Source organism: Acanthochromis polyacanthus, chromosome 1 (assembly GCF_021347895.1).
Source record: "Acanthochromis polyacanthus isolate Apoly-LR-REF ecotype Palm Island chromosome 1, KAUST_Apoly_ChrSc, whole genome shotgun sequence".
Lineage (NCBI taxonomy): Eukaryota > Metazoa > Chordata > Actinopteri > Pomacentridae > Acanthochromis > Acanthochromis polyacanthus.
The window spans coordinates 56708658-56728117 of NC_067113.1; the positions used below are offsets into that span (position 1 = coordinate 56708658).

A 19460-nucleotide genomic window follows, 5' to 3' on the forward strand; every position below is an offset into this window, starting at 1 on the left:
CAAGTGTGTGGTTGAAAGATGTTAGCAGTTCTGCTATATAATTAGCTTTAATGGGATGGTGTCCATAGTAACAAGCAGTTATTTCTTACCTAACGAAAATGTGTAATACCTCGGTCTGGATATTTAGTCGCAATTCATGTGTCATTTCCTGAGCATAAATTACACCTTAATGTCAGAACAGTGTGTACACTGAAGTTATTGCAGTAGGAGAGCTTCAGTTTAACGTCAGTGTTCTTTTTAATTTAATATTTGTGGTCATGCGGTACACATTTGATTCCTCTGGCATATTTAAAAAAACATAAATATCATTCCCGCAGTGTCCATGTTTATCGACTACAAGGTCTCATCAGAAAGATTCAAGACATTGTCTATAAAAATCAAAAACCATATCTGATTTCTGTCTAAGTATTGTGCTTGTGCAGTGATCCAGCACTCCCAGGACTTCTGCAACATTTATAGCAGTCACTGGAAGTTCTGTTCTGTAAATATGTTGAACACCATCTCTAAGGGGAGCTCATCAGAAGTCATGTGTTTATGAGAAGTCTGGATCAACCTGTACAGTGTTTCTAGCAGATCAGAGCTTTGGACTGTGAAAAATCTTGATCCTAATTGCAATGATGGCTAATGTATCCTGAAGCCTCGAGCCTGAATCAGTGAAGAGGAGTGGGCTCCAGAGATCTGGTGACGACACTTATTTCTAGTTTTACTGTCAGATTTGTAAAAATTTCAAAGTTCTAATCGTCAGCAGTAGCCAAGAAATGGACTTGGCCCACAGATGGAGTTCAGAGTTCTTTCTTGAACTATTCCTGCCTTTTTTTGCATTGAACAGAGTCCGCTGAGGTTGTTTGGGCATTTGATGTGTACGCCTTGCTGTTTTTGTAAGGGGATATAATGCACTCCAGTCTGCTTTGAGAAAACTTCTCAAAGTATTAATTTGGTTTTCTCATATTTTAACACTTCATTAATTTACTAATAATACCACATAGTGGCTTGCATTGTAGCCTTACATGCAATAAAATCTTGTGTTTTGAGACTGGCATTTAAAGATTTTTGCTGGGTTTCCCACCACATGACCCCTTTGACCCTGAAACAAACAGTCGGGTGGATATTGACACGACTGTAAACTAAAACCACACTATGAACAAATACATACACAGTCCACCCCAAGTCTAAAAAAGAAACAAGGGATGAATCATTAAACAGTGTTGTTGCTTTGTCGTGACTTGACAGGAATGAAAGTGCACATTGTACTTGTAATCCATCCTCTAAATATTTAATGTTTTACAATGTCGTTTTGATCGCAACCTCAACACAGGCATACACACAACCTTTTATGCGACGCACAAACACATATACACCTTTTTTTTTGGCAGAGTCTGTCACAGTCCCTCACCTCCACTCCCGACCTGGTGGGGGAATTAGGCCATTTCCACTCATGAAACTTTCAACAGGGCTGACAGCAAAGCACAAAGCTGTTCTTGTCTGTTCTACCCTGCTCCCCTCTATTGTCCTTTTTCAAACTTTTTTCTCTTTGTCACTGCACGGCTGTTCTTTCACACTTCCCTTGTGTCCTTCTTCTTATCGACTCAACTCAGATTTACTCTTATATCTCCGCTTTATTTCTTCTTCTTCTCCACTGTACTTGATCTTAACCTTGTGAACCCCAAGCAGTTTCTCTGCATTTATTTGCTCCTGTTAACCCCTGTTTGTCATTGCAATATAAAGCAATGTTTCTTTATAGAAACACCACAACCATAGATTGAAGCAGGAAGAGTCAAAAATGTCTTTAAAATGCCATAAGTCTTTTTTTTTTTTTGTTAGAGGAAGTTGAAAGTTGAATTTCTGTGATTCCTAGTATTTTAAAAACTGAAAAGTAAAGAAATCAACAAGTGTCTCGAATTGTGGAAAAATTGGTGACCCTTTTTGCTATACATGTTTACTGCTCACATTTTCAATTTGTTTTCGTCCTGTAATTGGTAAACACTGCCTGCAAATCAACCCAGTTCCGGCCAAAAGTCCCAGAATTTTTGTTCTGTGACTGTTGGTTGCAGCTGAGTTACTTATGACTTCATCAGGGATGTGATTTTTCCGCGAATTCGCGAAATTCTGCTTTTTTTCAGGGATGGGAATTTACCGCGGATCCGCGGATTTCATTTATTTGAACGCCGATTTCACAAGTTTGAACACTTTATTGTCGCTGATACTCCCGCACGATGGTAACGACGTTAACGATAGCTTGTTAATGACGATTGTAAACGGCCCAGCAATTGGAAGTCGCTCCGCCACCCCCCCACCCCCCCACCCCCCACCCCGGTCAACAACTTTCCGCTAGAATCAGAACTTGCTGATCCCATCCCTGCTTCATGGTTGTGTTGAGTAAAGAGACATTTTTCATTTTGACAACACCTATCTAGAACAGACAGTATAATTTTGGTATTTTTTAAATTATCAGACTAGAATAAAGCAATTTTATTCAAATGTCACTATTGAATTTGTAGATTTGGGTAAGTTTCCTTACAATAGCATGTCACAGATGAGTAATTCACTGCAAACTCCAATTAGTGTCTTTGTTATTACAGTTTTGGGCTCTTACAAAAGGTGCAATTTTGGTGATTTCTATTTAAAGGCAAAATGCCTTTCAAATCTGCTGACAGGTTTTGTAGTTCAGAGGGTTAAATTGAGTTCATTTGCTTGTCACTGTTTTTTCCTGAGTTTGTCATGCTTGACTGATTTTTGCTTCGAGGCAATGATTTTTTTTCTCCTGTCTGATATGTGGTTTGATTTTATGTATAGGGCCCGTTTTGCAACACAGCCATTATTTATTAATACCTATGACAAGCTGGCTGTCTGAACCATTTAATGCAGCTTTTTGACAAGTGTCCTCAAGATACGGCCGTGATTCACCGCGTTTATACAGAGTTGCTGGCCTTGTAGGAACAAAAATACCTGGAGTGCTCGGGTCTCTCACAAATTGCTGATAATAAACAGGAAGACCTTGCCCTTTGCCACTGAGCCTGTGTGGATGTGTGTCTGTGTGTCTTCCAGGGGAGATTTTAACCTGAGTGTTGTAATGTCTCCGTTGTGGTCTTCTCTCTGCAGTGTGGCCATCTGTTCAGTAGCCCGATCCAACACGAGACAGCACTTTCTCTGTCTCTCTCTCCGTCTCCCGTCATCTCTCTCTATCTGCACTCTCTTCTGTCTTTTATTTCGTCTATTTCGCCCTCAGTCCTGTTTCACTTCTTTTTCTCTCCTGCACCTTTTTGTCCTGTTTGTCTCTACGGCTATTGATCTTAAAGAAGAGGAAGAGCAGGAGAAGCTGAGAGAAATACAAGGGGAGGAATGATTTAGAGCGAAACCCTCTCACACTGGCTGCTCTTCCTCGGCAGATAGACGGAGAGACAGACAGGGACCAAATTATCCCTGTTGCGTGGAGCATGAAATTAGCAAGTAGCTCAGTGAGGCAGTATTAGCATGGCTGTTAAAGGGATACCATGACGTTTTCAGCTTCGGCAACATGCTCCTTTTCCATATGGATAGTCGGACGCCACCACGCTGGGCGCTGTTTAATATTGTTAGCAACAAGATGGGATCAAATTTATGGATTCCTGGTGATAAAATTTTCAAATTTACTGCAACGTAGGTCAGAAGCTTAGTGTAGATTGAGATTAAAAGCACAGACTGAATGAATCAAATGCACACTTCATTGACAAGCTTCTATTCATCTTGTAATGCATGTTTGTTGCTTTGAAGCACAATTCTGAGACACTTTTATGTAATATTTTAATTTTGTGCTACTTTATAGTTCGAGTCCACTATATTTCATATTGAAATCAGGTAATTTTTAGATCTTGAATAAATGATTAGTTGAAGAAAAGCAAATACCTTGATGAATGAGAAATAATTTCACATTTTAGTAGGTAGATTTTCTAAATTTTCTCATTTGATTTTAATGTTTTTGGATTTTGTTTTGCTTGGCAAATAAAAAAGCAATTGAAATACAGAAAATAGGATATTGGGATGGATGTTTTGGACAATTGTATGGTATTTTTCTCTCTATATGATAACTTCAAGTAATTTGGTAAACTACAGAACTCTGAAAAAATAATCTACGGTATAAAAAAATTTATAATGCCATAAATCATTAAAAGAAGTAGAATTTTGTTGTTTATTTTGCAAAAATTTAAAAAGATCTAGAATCAGTAGTGTGTTTTTCCAAGTGTCCCTTAATGTTACCAGTACTGGGGGAAAAAATGTGGTATAGTTTAATAATTTCTGGTTTAATTTCAATTGGTTTCCATAGTTGTCAGCTGTATGTTTTGTATTTGCAGAGCCTGCAGTTCAACCCAGTTCAGTCAAAAAGTCTTTTAACTTTTGTAACGACTGTTGGATGTACAGTGGGTACGGAAAGTATTCAGACCCCTTGAAATTTTTCCCTCTGTGTGTCATTGCAACCATTTGCCAAAATCAAAAAAGTTCATTTTATTTCTCATTAATGTACACTCAGCACCCCATCTTGACAGAAAAAAACAGAAATGTAGAAATTTTTGCAAATTTATTAAAAAAGAAAAACTGAAATATCACATGGTCAGAAGTATTCAGACACTTTGCAGCGACATTCATATTTAACTCACGTGCTGTCCATTTCTTCTGATCCTCCTCGAAGTGGTTCTGCTTCTTTATTGGAGTCCAGCTGTGTTTAATTATTCTGATTGGACTTGATTAGGAAAGGCACACACCTGTATATATAAGACCTTACAGCTCACAGTGCATGTCAGAGCAAATGAGAATCATGAGGTGGAAGGAACTGCCCAAGGAGCTCAGAGACAGAATTGTGGCAAGGCACAGATCTGGCCAAGGTTACAAAAGAATTTCTGCAACACTCAAGGTTCCTCAGAGCACAGTGGCCTCCATAATCCTCAAATGGAAGAAGTTTGGGACAACCACAACTCTTCCTCGACCTGGCCGTCCAGCCAAACTGAGCAATGGTGGGAGAAGAGCCTTGGTGAGACAGGTAAAGAAGAACCCAAAGATCACTGTGGCTGAGCTCCCGAGATGCAGTCGGGAGATAGGAGAAAGTTCCACAAAGTCAACTATCACTGCAGCCCTCCACCAGTCGGGGCTTTATGGCAGAGTGGCCCGATGGAAGCCTCTCCTCAGTGCAAGACACATGAAAGCTCGCATAGAGTTTGAAAAAACACATGAAGGACTCCCAGACTATGAGAAATAAGATTCTCTGGTCTGATGAGACCAAGATTGAACTTTTTGGTGTTAATTCTAAGCGGTATGTGTGGAGAAAACCAGGCACTGCTCATCACCTGCCCAACACAATCCCTACAGTGAACCATGGTGGGAGCATCATGTTGTGGGGGTGTTTTTCAGCTGCAGGGACAGGACGACTGGTTGCAATTGAAGGAAGGATGAATGCGGCCAAGTACAGAGATATCCTGGAGGAAAACCTCTTCCAGAGTGCTCAGGACCTCAGACTGGGCCGAAGGTTCACCTTTCAACAGGACAATGACCCTAAGCACACAGCTAAAATAACAAAGGAGGAATACTTATGAGCATGTGGTATTTCAGTTTTTCTTTTTGAATTTGCAAAATTTCTACATTTCTGTTTTTTTTTCTGTCAAGATGGGGTGCTGAGTGTACATTAATGAGAAATAAAATGAACTTTTTTGATTTTGGCAAATGGCTGCAATGACACAGAGTGAAAAATTTCAAGGGGTCTGAATACTTTCCGTACCCACTGTACGTAGCTGAGTCTGAATAACTTCCTAGTCTTACCAAGAAGCACACTTTTTTTGGTTTGTTTTTCACATAATCTGGTTTAATGCAAAAGCTTATTTTGCCATTAATTTAGAAGAAAATCATTTTGAATAAATATCATGATTTTGCTTTCATATTTTCCATTTGGAGTCATAGTACCGCATTTTGACTTGTGTCATTTTGTCCTTTATTTTTATTCACAGCTTTTCCCTCTTTGTTTGTGTATGTTTTAGTTGGTGTTTTGTGAAGTTTTAATACCATAAAACACCTACATTTAGAAAGGGATCATGGTTTGGGTTAAAATTCATCCATCTCAATATTCACCAAGTTTTTCAAAGCCCCATTTTGTACATTTACATGCCAATGAATCCACCAGAGATTTTACATGCACTTATTCACACGACCACAAGAGCTCGCCAACGTTTTTAAGATTGCTTCACATTTATCAGTGATCAGAATGGACGTTAACTCGCTTTCTGGCCTACTAGAAAGTGGAGGAGGTCCCTGCTGGCCAAGTCAGGGTGGCCAAGTGGCCTCCTCACTCTTCCTGCCTCCCTGACTCCTCTCTGTAGCAACGGTTACCCCTATAGTCACTTCAAACAGCAAGAAAAGCCTCTACAGACTGGACCCTGGTCAGCCACAGTCATGCTGACTTCCATAAATACTCACACATTAAACTCTCTTCTCTCTGTCTGTCACACTCTCACTGTCATGAGGTCTAACATTTCTCTCTTTTATCCTTTTACTGTCTGTCTTTAGCACAATTTTTAGCATAAAAGGACCACTGTTAGTTTCACAAAGGTAGCATTTATCAGAGTTAATGTGCTGAGCTGCTTTATAATGTCTCTAATTTTCCCATCACTGTGTTCTTTCCTTTGCATAAATGCAAATGATGACATATGTACCAGCACATATGCAGCCACCCATTCATTATACACACCTGTGATTGCTTTTATTCCAGGAGACGGAGTGAGGTTTCACAGAAATGGCAGGGATGGAATAAATCCATGGCAAAGAAAGGCTTCTGATTAGCTTAGATTCAAGGTTCTGTAATGTCACGCCAGCACACGTATTCACATGAGGTGTCATAAAAGTAGTACTCAATTCCCAGTTGGAAGTCAAAGAAATAAAGAAAAATAAGGGAAATTACACAGCAACATAAACAACATACACCTGTGTTGGCCAGTGGTAAACAGATAAATAGGTTTGTGCTTAGACTTAGATGACTTTTTTATTCCCTGGAGGGAAATGAAGCTGTTAGAGCAGCATGAGTATTCAATAAAGAAAAGAGACTGCGCAGCATCAGAACCCACACATCAAGGTTCTGCAGTAGCTTCTTCCCACAGGCAATCAGACTGTTGTACACCCAGTGACTGTAACACACACACCCATCACCTCCAAACTCAAAAATACATACAATTCACAATATATATGTACATGATATGATGTACACAACTACTACAGACTTTGTTACACTGCTCCATGTGTGATTACATACCTACCATGTTAATTACCACTTGTACTGTATTGATTTTTTTACACTGCATCACAGATATTTATGTTCTACACCATGTATAGCTACCACTTACGCTGCACTGTGTAGAATTATATCCTCTACCATGTGTAGTTGTCACTCATTTATTGCACTGCATGTGAAAAAAAACAAAAAGGTGTCTATAGTTGCAGGTTGGTGGATGATAGGTGGAGAGCTACAGAGCACCACCAGAGTTCAACAGTCTAACAGCTTCTGGTGGTCCTGCGCCAGATGCTCCACAGCCTCCTGTCTGAGAGAACAATGAGTGTGCAGGGTGGGTGGAGTCCTTCATGATGCAGACATACCTCATCCTGCATCTCCTGTTGTAAATGTCTGTGGTTATGGTTAGGCAGCTGTCCACAATCCTCTGTGCAGCCTTCACCACCATCTGAAGACTCAAACAGTGATGCAGGAGCAGAGGACGCTCTCCACCGCACATCTGTAGAACCGGGTCAGGACTGAGCTCCAGGTCCAGGAAGTAGAGGCACTGGTGGGCCTTCCTGACCAGGCAGTTGCTTGGTAATTGAAAACACACTAAGACACCACATTGGAGTAGCGTACAGAGAGAAAAGAGCTACGCTGAAATGCATTCAAAGCCATCTACAATCACGACTCGACTCTTGATATCGTTATTTTTACTTTGTGAGATCTTATTTTGTAATTTACAATTCAAAATTTAGCGTTTAAATTCACCCCAAACACTATCCCAGCCTCGAGCAATGAATTATACACAGGAATACTTAAGGCCAACTATTGCCAATCACTAACGCGCACACATTCCTGCGCTTAAAATATGAAAAGGAGCTTTTAAGCTTTCGGAGGTTCATCATATCCTATCCGTGTAATTGTTATATCACTTCAGATCTGCTCGTTTATCGTCTTACATCACCCTGCGGCACTATCACCTTTTCACCTTGTCTACAGTCGGTTTGTCAGAGTATCAAGTTGGTCCCCCGTCAGGCCTCTTTGTTTTGGAGGGATGAGACTAGTCAGACAGCCAACGCAGCAGTTTAAAGATGCGGTGACATTGCAATACTCCTTCTCGCTTTGCATTCCTCGTTCTCCGGTTCTCCTCTGTTCACCCTTAGCCTCCTACCCTGGCTGCCTCTCCCACACCGCCTCCATCGACTCCCTTCACTGAACCAGCATCACCCTTTCCTCTCCCAACCCCCCAACTTTGATCAGCGGTGCTTGTCAGTCAGAGTCTCGTGTGTCTCCACCAATATGGCCGCCCTGACACGAGGAGGGTGGAGGACCGAGCATAACAACGGAGGAGGGGAAGAGGTAGAGACAAGTTTGACAGAGTCACCTTGGCGCCCGTGACAAACTTTATTTTGTGAATCATAATGACGAGGAGGCCTTGAGCTGGAAGCAGGAGGGAGTGTCAGGGAGACAAATGGTGAAAGAGATCGATGGGTGGTGCTGTGGAGGGAGAGAAACGTGGAAATCTCAGACTTTAACAGTCACTTATACATATTTGATTATAAAATGTGAAAAGATATTTACTTACACTTCAGTGTGACACATTGAGTAATTATGGAAAATCCGGCTGAAGCTAACAATTATTTTAATCATTCATTCTTTGGAGTTTTTTCCCCAACAGTTTTTTCCTTGGTTCCTGGTTTTCTGAGTCCCCAGATGACCCCCCCCCCCCCCCCCCCCCCCCCCACACACACACACACACACACACACACACAAAAAAAACTGCACCTTTCAGAGTGGCCTTTTATTGTGGGCAGTCTAAGGCACACCTGTGCACTAATCATGGTGTCTAATCAGCATCTTGATATGACACACCTGTGAGGTGGGATGGATTATCTCAGCAAAGGAGAAGTGCTCACTATCACAGATTTAGACAAATTTGTGAACAATATTTGAGAGAAATGGTGATATTGTGTATGTGGAAAAAGTTTTACATCTGTGAGTTCATCTCATTAAAAATGGGAGCAAAAACAAAAGTGTTACTGGATCCAGAGCAAATTATGAAGTTGGAGCCACAATTAGTTAAGCATAAAGACAAGAAGCAGAAAAATATAACTGTACCAGCTCTCTCCAAACATCAAAAACTTGTCTGCTTCTATCTTTTAAAGCTGACTGATCAAAATGATATATCTCGTTAGTTTAATTACTGTGAAATCAGAAATGTAAAAATGGCCATTTACAGTTTTACAATGACTGCAAGTGGCCATAGGCTAAGCTAAGCTAACCGTTTCCCCCTTTTCCAGTCTTTTTGTGAACTGAGTCCATCCCTCTCAACTCCAAGCAGTTTCTGGGCATTTATGCTCCTGTCACATTTTTATTAACTGTAGGCGTATTTTATGCTGCAATAAAAAGTCCTGCATCTCCATGGAAACAGCACAGCCATGGCTAGAAGTCAAGAGAACTTGAAAATGTTTGGGTTTTTTTGTTTAAATGCCATAAAAAATGTATTTCTTCCAAGTGTCCACAGGTGTTACCAATACTAGAGGAAAATGATGGTTCCACATACTGTAGGTAATTCACTCCTTATAGTTTTATTTGTTTCCCTCCTTGTCTTCTATTCCCTCTACTCAAGCCGAGGCTATAGTTCAGCCAAAAAGTCCCTCAATTATTGTCAAATGAGTGTTTATCGCGGCTGAGTAACTCGTAACTTGTGACAAGGAATGTAGAATTTATTAAAGCTTCAAAAGTAAGGCTGTAACTGACAGTTATTAGTCGCCATTGCTTTATCTGTTAATTATATTTGTTCGATGAAGCCACCAGCCTTTAGTCTAATAAATCTGAAAAAAAATTTATATCTTCAAGACCACAGAAACTACAAATATTGACATTTAAGATGTTTGTGCTGAAAGAGTGACATTACAAGATTAACTGAAAATCTAAATTGTAACTGATGAATTCACTCAAATAAAAATCAGAGGAAAGCAATTTATCTTCACATATGAGAAGCTGGAAAAAAAACAAGTATGTAAATGTCACCTTTGACCGTCCTGACTTTTTCACAGCTTTGAACTCACCCAACCTAATTAAGATTTCATAGACTAACTAATGTTTACTGAATGTCTGTGTGGAGTTGGCTCCAAAGTAATTGACGCCATGTCCAACAAGTCAAGCTGTTGAATGTTAACTTGGCGAACAGCAGTTTGTTTGTCGTAGTTCAACAACAAGGCAAACTCGTTGCCATTATGTTTCTTAGTGGTTCTTGTGCTGCGATCACTAGTTGATGTAGGTTTGCTTTCAGAAGTCATACAGTTATGAGCAGGAGAACACTAGCCTCTTCCAAGTCTTAATAGTAAGATTATAATGCCAAAGACTGTAAATAATAATAATAATAATAATTACAGGAAATTTATATGATTATTTTACTGTAATTGAAAAAAAAAATGAATCAACATGTTGAAAAGAATTTCTATATATATTATAAAAATGTTACAACTTACATTTTTAATTATTTTTTTTAGATTTCTATCTGCGCTGAGAAAACACAGCCTGCAGTTCAGCCAAAAGAGTCTGTGAATTTTTGTCCTGTGATTTGTTTTGTTTTTTTGGTTTGTTTGTTTCTGAACAGAATCTCGTGAGTTACTTTTTTTTTTTTTTAGTTAATTTTGGCAAAATTTTAAACCGAGCCTGATGCAATATCCTGATATTAAGCTAAAGTTTGATTAATTTCCCTGACGAATCCCAAAGTTGCACGTAATTAACCCAAAGACCTTCAGAAATTTGAAAATGTGGTGATTCTTCCTGTTTTTGCAATTTCTAGCAGTGGACCATTGGTGAGTTTTGGGGTTCAAAGGGCTAATATGCAGCAAATGTTTATTTTTAAGTTTATTTGTGATTCATTTTGGCTAATAAAGCTGGCAAATTGTTTGTTTTTTTTGTTTATTTGTCTGTTTTGTTGTTTTTTTTTAACCCATGACAGATCAGTAGATTAAAGAATTTTCAGTTTGGTTGACTACTACCCGAGCAGACATATTCCTCAATATGTCTCCTTTATTGTGTGTTTAGTTCAGTGAGCTTTACTGATTTGTTCTTTCATGCTGTGGATGAACAGAATTTTTACTTTAAATGCTTTGTCATACAATTGATTTAGTTGTACTGAACAAATTGATTTCTTTTTTCCTCTTTTTTCGTCTTTCTGCTGCCAAAACCACATCAAAGTGAGTTTGAACACAAGTCATACAGCATTTTATCGATGCTCCGCAGCCAGAGGAGGCAGCAGATTTCAACTTAATGATGCATTTCTCATGAAAAATCACAGACGACCAATCAAAATATCAAGATTTCTTGTTAACAGAAGTTGTTTTTGATTAAGAACAATTGCTTTGTAATTTGTGAAATATTCTTCACAGTCATATTAATGAGAAAGAGGGAGAGAGAGTGGAGCTGGATGACAGACATTTGTTGAATGAGACTGAAAGAGGCGGCAGATTGTGAGAACAGAAGTGATGCAGGAGGGAGGAATCGAGCAAATTCAGAGTTTCGCAAACACTAAGAACTCGCTGGTGCCCTCAACCATGAACTCACACACACACGAATGAACTCATAGAAGAAAGGAAATTAAAACTTCACAAATCTCCCTGGACTGATAAGCATCGTGCCACTCATACTCGCTCATCTGTGTTTGCTTGCTTCACTTGTTTGTATTGGAGCTGCAACGCCAGACCAACAAACCAATCACCTGCCAGTTTACAACTCGCATCACTCCACGCTTCACTGTTCACACACACCTCTTTATTTTCTTTTCCTTTCACCACTCCCTTCCTACACGCTCTGTCTTTCCTTTGTCCTCTTAATCATAAATAGAAATTTGATAAATTGGTGAGTGGGAGGTAAAGTAGGAAGGAACATGAGCAACAGGAGATTCACGCAAAGCCGCAGGGAGAAGTGGAAAGATCAAACAACAATATAAAAAAAACCACGAGAACATCTTTTGTTTTTCTAGCGCCGTGTCTCTCTGTTCATATCTTTGTATCCTCTATTAATCTGTTTATTCCTTCCTTCCTGGAGGGAAATTCAATTATCGCAGCAGAAAGGCAGTTGCTGTTAATTCCTGCAGAGTTATGGCTCACTGTTATACACTGCATAAATGAGTGTGGTGCTTAAAGAGCAGCATTTACAGTTGATTACAACACCTAGACAAAGTGGGAACACTACACCCCTCCGTCAAACTGAAATCCTCTAAATTAGACCTAAATTGTGATAAAGATGCCTGAGTTGTTGGAAGATATGTGTAGCTTCGGGCTTTTTACTCACTCACCTTCTCCAAAAAAGACTGTAAACTGTAGTATCAAATTAGAACAAATTAGATCAAATTAGATTTTTTTTGTTTTGTTTTGTTTTTATATTGTGTTTTATGTGCAATACTGCTTTTATGTATTTTTATGCACAATATTGTTTTTATGTGTTTTTTGTGCAAGACTGGTAGCACAGCTTTAAGTCCAACACAAATTTCCCCAAGTGGGACAATAAAGTATATTGAATTGAATTGAATAGAACACATGTCTGAGATTCTGTTTCATTAACTAAATAATGCAAAGATAGTAAAATTTTACTGCGTTTGAATGCATCAGTGCCTTTTTTATCGAAACAGACACATCAGAGAGCGCACTTGCAGAATAATTCATGAATTTCTGTGATTTCTATGAGTGTGTTTCCTCCTCCACTCCAGTACGTTTGGGGAGAGATTCATGGATTCACCTCCGCGCTTTTAATTCCATGAATTAAACCAGTTTGTCAGGTTATTATCCTGTGTATACTGTGACCACTTGCCAACAAAACGCCACATATCCTCAAATTTAAGCCGTCGTTACTTCACACTGATTGAATTTTGATTTCAGTTGTAAACATCAGAAAATACCATTCCAGAGACACAGTTTTAGTCTTCAGCAGCAAACTAGTAGTAGGTTTGCAAAATTTTATTTAAAGCATGACAAGTAATAAAACACAGAGAAATTTCCTAGATTGCTGTCAGTCTCAATACAAAGAAAAGTCGTGTTTTGCTACGCGATATTATTAAAACTGTCCAGAGGAGATAAGGTTTCACAGTGTTTTTGCCTCTTTTGATGTTACCTCATCACGTGTAGTTTTTATCATATTTAATTTATTTTATTAGCTGTCCCACGGGATCAGGCTGCCCACTTTATGATAATTTAACCATCATTGGGTCTCCTATTTATCTTAACTTTGTAGTTGATTTTTGACTTGTAAATTCCTGCAAATAAGATACATATATGGTTATTTTTGCCGATTGTTGTTCGGTGTTCAAACAAATAACCCTAGCTACAACCTCAATAGCTGAGGCTAAGTTTAGGAGATGACAGGTGATCGGTTTGACCAGTTATGGGATCCAGCATTCAACGTTTATATTGGTGTCATTACTGTATATTAACCCTATAACCCTAAATTTTGTAAAGTAATTAAAGAAACTCAACAATTTTTATTTTATTTTTTGAGGCAGATGTTATGTTTTTTTTTTTAATTGCCACAATTACACCATTTATCGTTAGATTTTCAGCTATCTGACAGTCCTTTAATGTCCCGTTTTTTGTGAAACCTCAACTAAAAAGAAGCCAAAACTATGATATTTCATCAAGCTCACCATATTGTCTCATTTCAAAACTGTCTGAGCATTACACATTTGCACTCACAAGATTCTATTAAAAAAGTAACGACACTCACAAGTTAACACTGCCTTCAGTTTATCTAAAAGTCAAAACTGCATTCAGATAGGAGGAGATAAGTACAGACATAAATGAAAAATGTAAATAGTAAAACATGGATAGTATGTAGAATCACTTTTTTTCAGTACTGGTACTATTTGTGGACACTTGGAAGAATGCAGTACATATATTGATGCTGGGTTTTTATCAATTTTTGTGAAATAATCACAGAAATTCTGCTTTTTTCCCTTTTTTATTATAAAGTTTGGCATAATAGCGGTGTCATACTGCACAAAAAAAGACATGCTTAAGTTCTCTTCACTTCTAGTCATGGTTGTGCTGTTTCCATAGAGCTGCAGGACTTAAATTGCAGTGAAACATAAGCCCGAAATGGTCAAAAAATACAAGCAAACAAATACATACCAACTGCAGGTCGTGTTGTTCTGTAGTTTAACATCAGGATTTTTATTTTAACTGCAAATGTGTATCTATTCTCTAATAATTACTGTTAATTTATGCCCCAAAAACCCATATCAGTCCACTTCTAGCTCAGTTGTTACTACCTTTACATGTAGTTTAATGCTTGGACATTCATTTAGAACAACTGAACTGTAGGTGTCAGGCTGATCCACAACTTCCTGTTGTTCAGAATGAAGGATTTTCAGCAGCCACAGTGTGACCTAAAATCACATTTGTATGAAATTCTCCAACAGCCATGTCAGATTACGTTCAGAAAAGCTTACATATTAAAATGCACTTTGGACATTGTGTCCTGCCTTTAAAGGGGGCATACACTCCTTAGTCACTTGCATTCAGAGGCCTTGGTAATTATCCTCTCTGTGATGGTGCTCCGGAGGAAAATTAATAGAACAAGGAACATCTCATCCTTTGTCTTTCTCCGATTTTAATTCCCCCGGCTCATTGCCGAGTCATAAGGGAGAAAAAAAGTAAGCTGCCAAACGCAACGAGGGGCTGAAATAAAAAGCTGTGCAAAGGAAAAGGGATTTGTATCTTTCTTTGTCACCCTGCGAATGTAAATTTCCGGATTGTGACAGAAAAATGTTTCATACTCTGCTTTTCTCTCTCTCTTTCCTCCCTTCTTTTTGTACATATGGCAAAATACATCATGTATAAAACGCTGCTAAATCTTCCTCACAATGAAATGTGATGAAAGCCCGGAGCTGTTTGAGCTATACCGAGATGCTTTGCTTACATCCTTAAGCTTCTGTTTGAGCAGCGCAACGTAGCAGTGATGGAGGTGTTATTTGTTTTGTTGGCTGTGAAATGCTAAACTTGTAGTAAATCAACATTTTCATCTCTTTTTCTCTCTAGGCGGAACCAGAGGGCTTCTCCCATTTCCACCTCTACGTGTGCGCCGCCTTCCTGGTGAGGTGGAGGAAAGAGATTCTCGAGGAGAGGGATTTTCAGGTAACACGAGGCACAGGGGGGTGTCTTATAGCTTTGTGTTCCCACTTGGAAGTAGGACACCAGCCGGCATGCACACATACAGTACAGATTTACACAGGAGGACATGTTTTAACACCCAGCCGGTGACCCTGATGGTGACATACTGCGCATATCTTTAAATCTTGTGCAAAAAAAAACAACGTTAACAACAGTCCAGCAGACTGTGGAGCTGCTTGTGACCTACATCCCTCTCCATTACCTCCCTGGTCATTAGCTGTGAGGTTCAAAAGTCGTTGTGAGTGCATTAGTAGATGACAGTAGACAGCTGCCAGAAGGTGACTTTGGCTGCCAGCACACTGGGGGATCTGCCTCCTTAACAGTCGCAACACACTTTAATACCGCCACATATAAACATCATCTCTGCTCTCTGGCTGCTCGATTCTCTTCTCTGTTACTTCTTTAACCTCTTGTGATCTAGTTTCTTCTCTTTTGAACATTTACCTCTGTTTTCCACGGTCTTATTGTATTTCTTACCTTCCTTTGTTGTTTATTGTTGAAGATTGATGATGTTTTTCAGTGAAACTGAGCAGTTTAATGACATATTTGCCACAGCATTCCCATTTGAATATTTGGTTTGATCCCTTCTTTTTTGACACACATTACAATTTTCCAGAGTTTCCAGATGTAAGAAAATCAGCAAACTCTGGAGAAGATAAGATAAGATAAGATATTGTTGACACACGTGAGCTATCAGGGTGTGGTTTTGTATTTTATTGATCGAAGTGGAAGAGCTGTAAAGAGCAAACACACTTTTGCATTTTGTTGTTTGCTTGAAACGAAAAAGCGGTGTTTGCTACGAACAAATCTGAGAATAAAACAAGCAAAAAAACGATGGAGAAAAGAGAAGTGCAGCACACTTTGGATGTACAACCTGCCTCTGCTCACATACACTTTGAACTTAATGCGATCTGCAACATAACATCAACCTGGAAGATATAATATGCTCATAAGCTCTTTTGTAGCTGCCCAGACAGCAGACCTGCTTCACAAAATGCAAGTGTTAAAATGGAACAGATGGAAAGTTTGTCATGTTTACATGCAGCTGAGTTCTTGTCTGAAGTTCATACTGATTTTTTTTTTCTTTGAAATGTGTTTGTTAAACCAACTTCAAAGCACATTACAGAAACTACAGATACAAACTGCAAATAAGAAGTGTGACAGTTCTCTGACATGCTAAAATAACACAGCCCATGAACAAACACAGAAGCAACTCAAAATGAACCCATCATTCCAGATTCAATCTATTGCTGGGCTACTTCACTGCTTGGGTTGTGCGCAAAATACATTATTACATATTTCTTGAGTGACAGATTGGAATAAAACAAAAAAAAACAAACAAAGACAAATCAAATCATGGAATAGAAAAGTACATGTTGTTTGAAGTCAGACTGATTGTTTAAACCTGTGGTGTCTTCCCTTTCTCATATTGAGAGTAATTAAATGTGTGTTTATGACACATCTGTCTGTCAGCTACTTCCTTTTTTAGACTATAATCCTTACTCTGAACCCTGAGTTTCTTTTTCATCTTGAACTCGCACCAGGTTTATCCACCATAGACTCTGTCGTACTGCTGGTTGCTGTAGCCATCTATGTTGCTATTGTTGCTTCCCTCTTTAGCCCTGGCAAACCAATTATTGGTAATTAATATAAAATCTGTTGTAACAGGTGCACAAGCCGCAATGTCATCACAGAAACCAGATTTAAAACTGCAGTATACTGCAAAAAACAGAGGTTTTTTTCCCCTGCTGCTGAGTGTAACTGGCCTTTATTTAGGTGTAAAAGTACCACACCTCAGGTTCAGATTTTTCTAAATGGAGAAACACTGTTCAGTTCTTTAACTACAAAGTTGTTCGTCCAGTCCAGCAATATATGTCGTTTGACTGTAACGGTAACAAAGGCAACAAGGTCAGCTTAGTATTTAGATAAACCTGCTTTTACCAGAGCCAAAGATAGCAACTATGAGGTGCAAGGTTGGGGAAATCTCAAGGACTACACAGAAGAGTGTCAGAAAAAGGCATCCTAGAAGGGTCAAGCTTTCGGCAATGTGTGGTCCTCTGGGAAGAGACAGCACCTGATACAGGAATTGTCTGTAGCAGAAAACGATTTCTTTAGGCTGGCTCAAGAATTTTCATTCAGCTGAAGCCCCAACTCTTTTTCCCATGTTTCCCTTAGCCGGACAAGAGAAGACGAATGTGAGGCAAGAAGAAGATAGATTGATGAAATGTTGTGTTGTGAATCTGGGGATGACAATTCATTCTGCAACAGACATATTCTCCAGGTCATGATAATCATAAGAGCTTCATTTGACGACACCTGAACTAGTTTTTTTTTTTTTTTGTTTTTTTGGTTCTTGAAGGTTTTTCATCTCTCGTCCAAGAGGCTTCTTCAGTTCCGACTGTTGGTTCAGTCAGTTGGGATTCTCCAGCAGTTTTCTGAGGCAGTTTAGGAAAAGCTGTGAAATGAGTTCTTGCAATTGAAGGTGTCGGAATAGGCCGTGTGTTGGTAATGAAATTTAGTGGCAAGATTTTCAAAATGTCCAACCATCCCATCAAAGTTGAGGTCACAAAGAGACATTACACCCTTCTTCTACTATACAATAAAGCTTGTATATTAAGGAGAGTGTTAAAACTAACATGAAATATGAAACCAATGCTAGAAAATGAGTGAGTCAGTCTCCAGAGAGCCCAGCCTGATACAACAACAAAAAAATGGTTTTGGTCTCTATTGCTTGTTTTCCCATTCTTGACAACCATGCAATGGGAGAACTTTTATATAACTCGTTTGGATTATGACTTCAAGTTGTGCAGATGCAAATGTTCACCTTAACTGCCAACATGGCAAAACTGTTATTCAGGATGTTACAGAGGTTTCATCCATCTTTATGCGCAATCTGGCAAACCTGGCAATTGCTGCAAATAGAGATGTGAACAGAAGACAGTTTTATTCCAAAATATTGTCTTAACTGTTTCCAGATTTTTAATGAGGAAAGTACAACAGGGTTGCTGGTATATTGGGAGGGACATACTGAGAGGGAAGGCAAAAGTAATAAGGAAGAGTGGATGGAGTGCAGGAGTTGGCTTCTATAATGCACCAGCCACTGCCAGAGAAATGACACCATTTTTAATCTTTTGGATGCTGGCAGACCAATAATACAGGAAGCATGTTTGGGCCTCTGGAGGGTTGTTTTTTAGACCTGAAGAGGCTCCCCACCCCAGATTTAAGATAGTGTAGCAGTGCTGAGTGAGAGAAACTGAAAAATAAACACTAGGATTCAAGGTAACCTGTACACTTTAGTTACTTCATTTTGACCCACAAGAGGTAACAAGCTCCATCTTTGAACATCCAGGTTAATCTTCTCAGTCAGTTTCTCGAAATTATTTATGTAAAGCAAGCAAAAGGGAGAATGCAAGATGTTGATGCCAACCTATGTGAACCCACTTAGGGATAGGTAAAGTGGTAGTGCACTGAAGGGATTCATTTCACTCAGATACTATTAGAAGTTTAAATTACAAACTTTTATTGAACTTGCTGAGACAATTTGACTCCACAATTGATGTTTTTTTGTCTTTAGTGGCCTTTTACTTTATGTTTCTGTGCTTTGTCTTTGATTTTTTTTTTGTTTACACTGGTTCCTTATTAACTTCTTTACCTTACACACAAATGCACTAACTTAGACAAATTTACTTTAGTAGTTTCCTCCAAACTCCAAAGTTCTCCCTTCTTACAGATTTGCCACACAGACTACCAAGTGGTACGCCAAGGGCAAACAATCCATCCTCATGAAGATGAGAGGAAAAAGATGAGGCAAAGAGGGAGGAGAGGATCGGGGTGGCAATGAGAGTCGGAACAGATTAAACTTTAGAGCAGTGGAAGGAGAAAGAAAAGTTTGTTTATGCACTGAGAGCACATTTATGCTGTGACAGACTTTGCAGTTAAAAGACATAATTTTGTCCACTTTCATAAACAAAACTACTTACTGAGGGAGTAATGAGGTTAATGGGTAAAAGGGCTGTCCCCTGCAAAGCTATTTTGAACTAGAACATTTCAAAATATGG

At 39.0% G+C, this 19460-nt stretch overlaps 1 protein-coding gene across 2 annotated transcripts in view; it reads left to right on the plus strand.

Moving 5' to 3' along the window:
- tbc1d22a (TBC1 domain family, member 22a) overlaps positions 1 to 19460 on the plus strand; it is a 166140-nt gene that overhangs the window by 118836 nt on the left and 27844 nt on the right. For both annotated transcript variants that reach the window (XM_051946344.1, XM_051946341.1), the window contains exon 13: positions 15271 to 15366. In XM_051946344.1, the coding sequence (XP_051802304.1) occupies positions 15271 to 15366 (96 nt within the window). The remainder of the gene's footprint in view (positions 1 to 15270; positions 15367 to 19460) is intronic.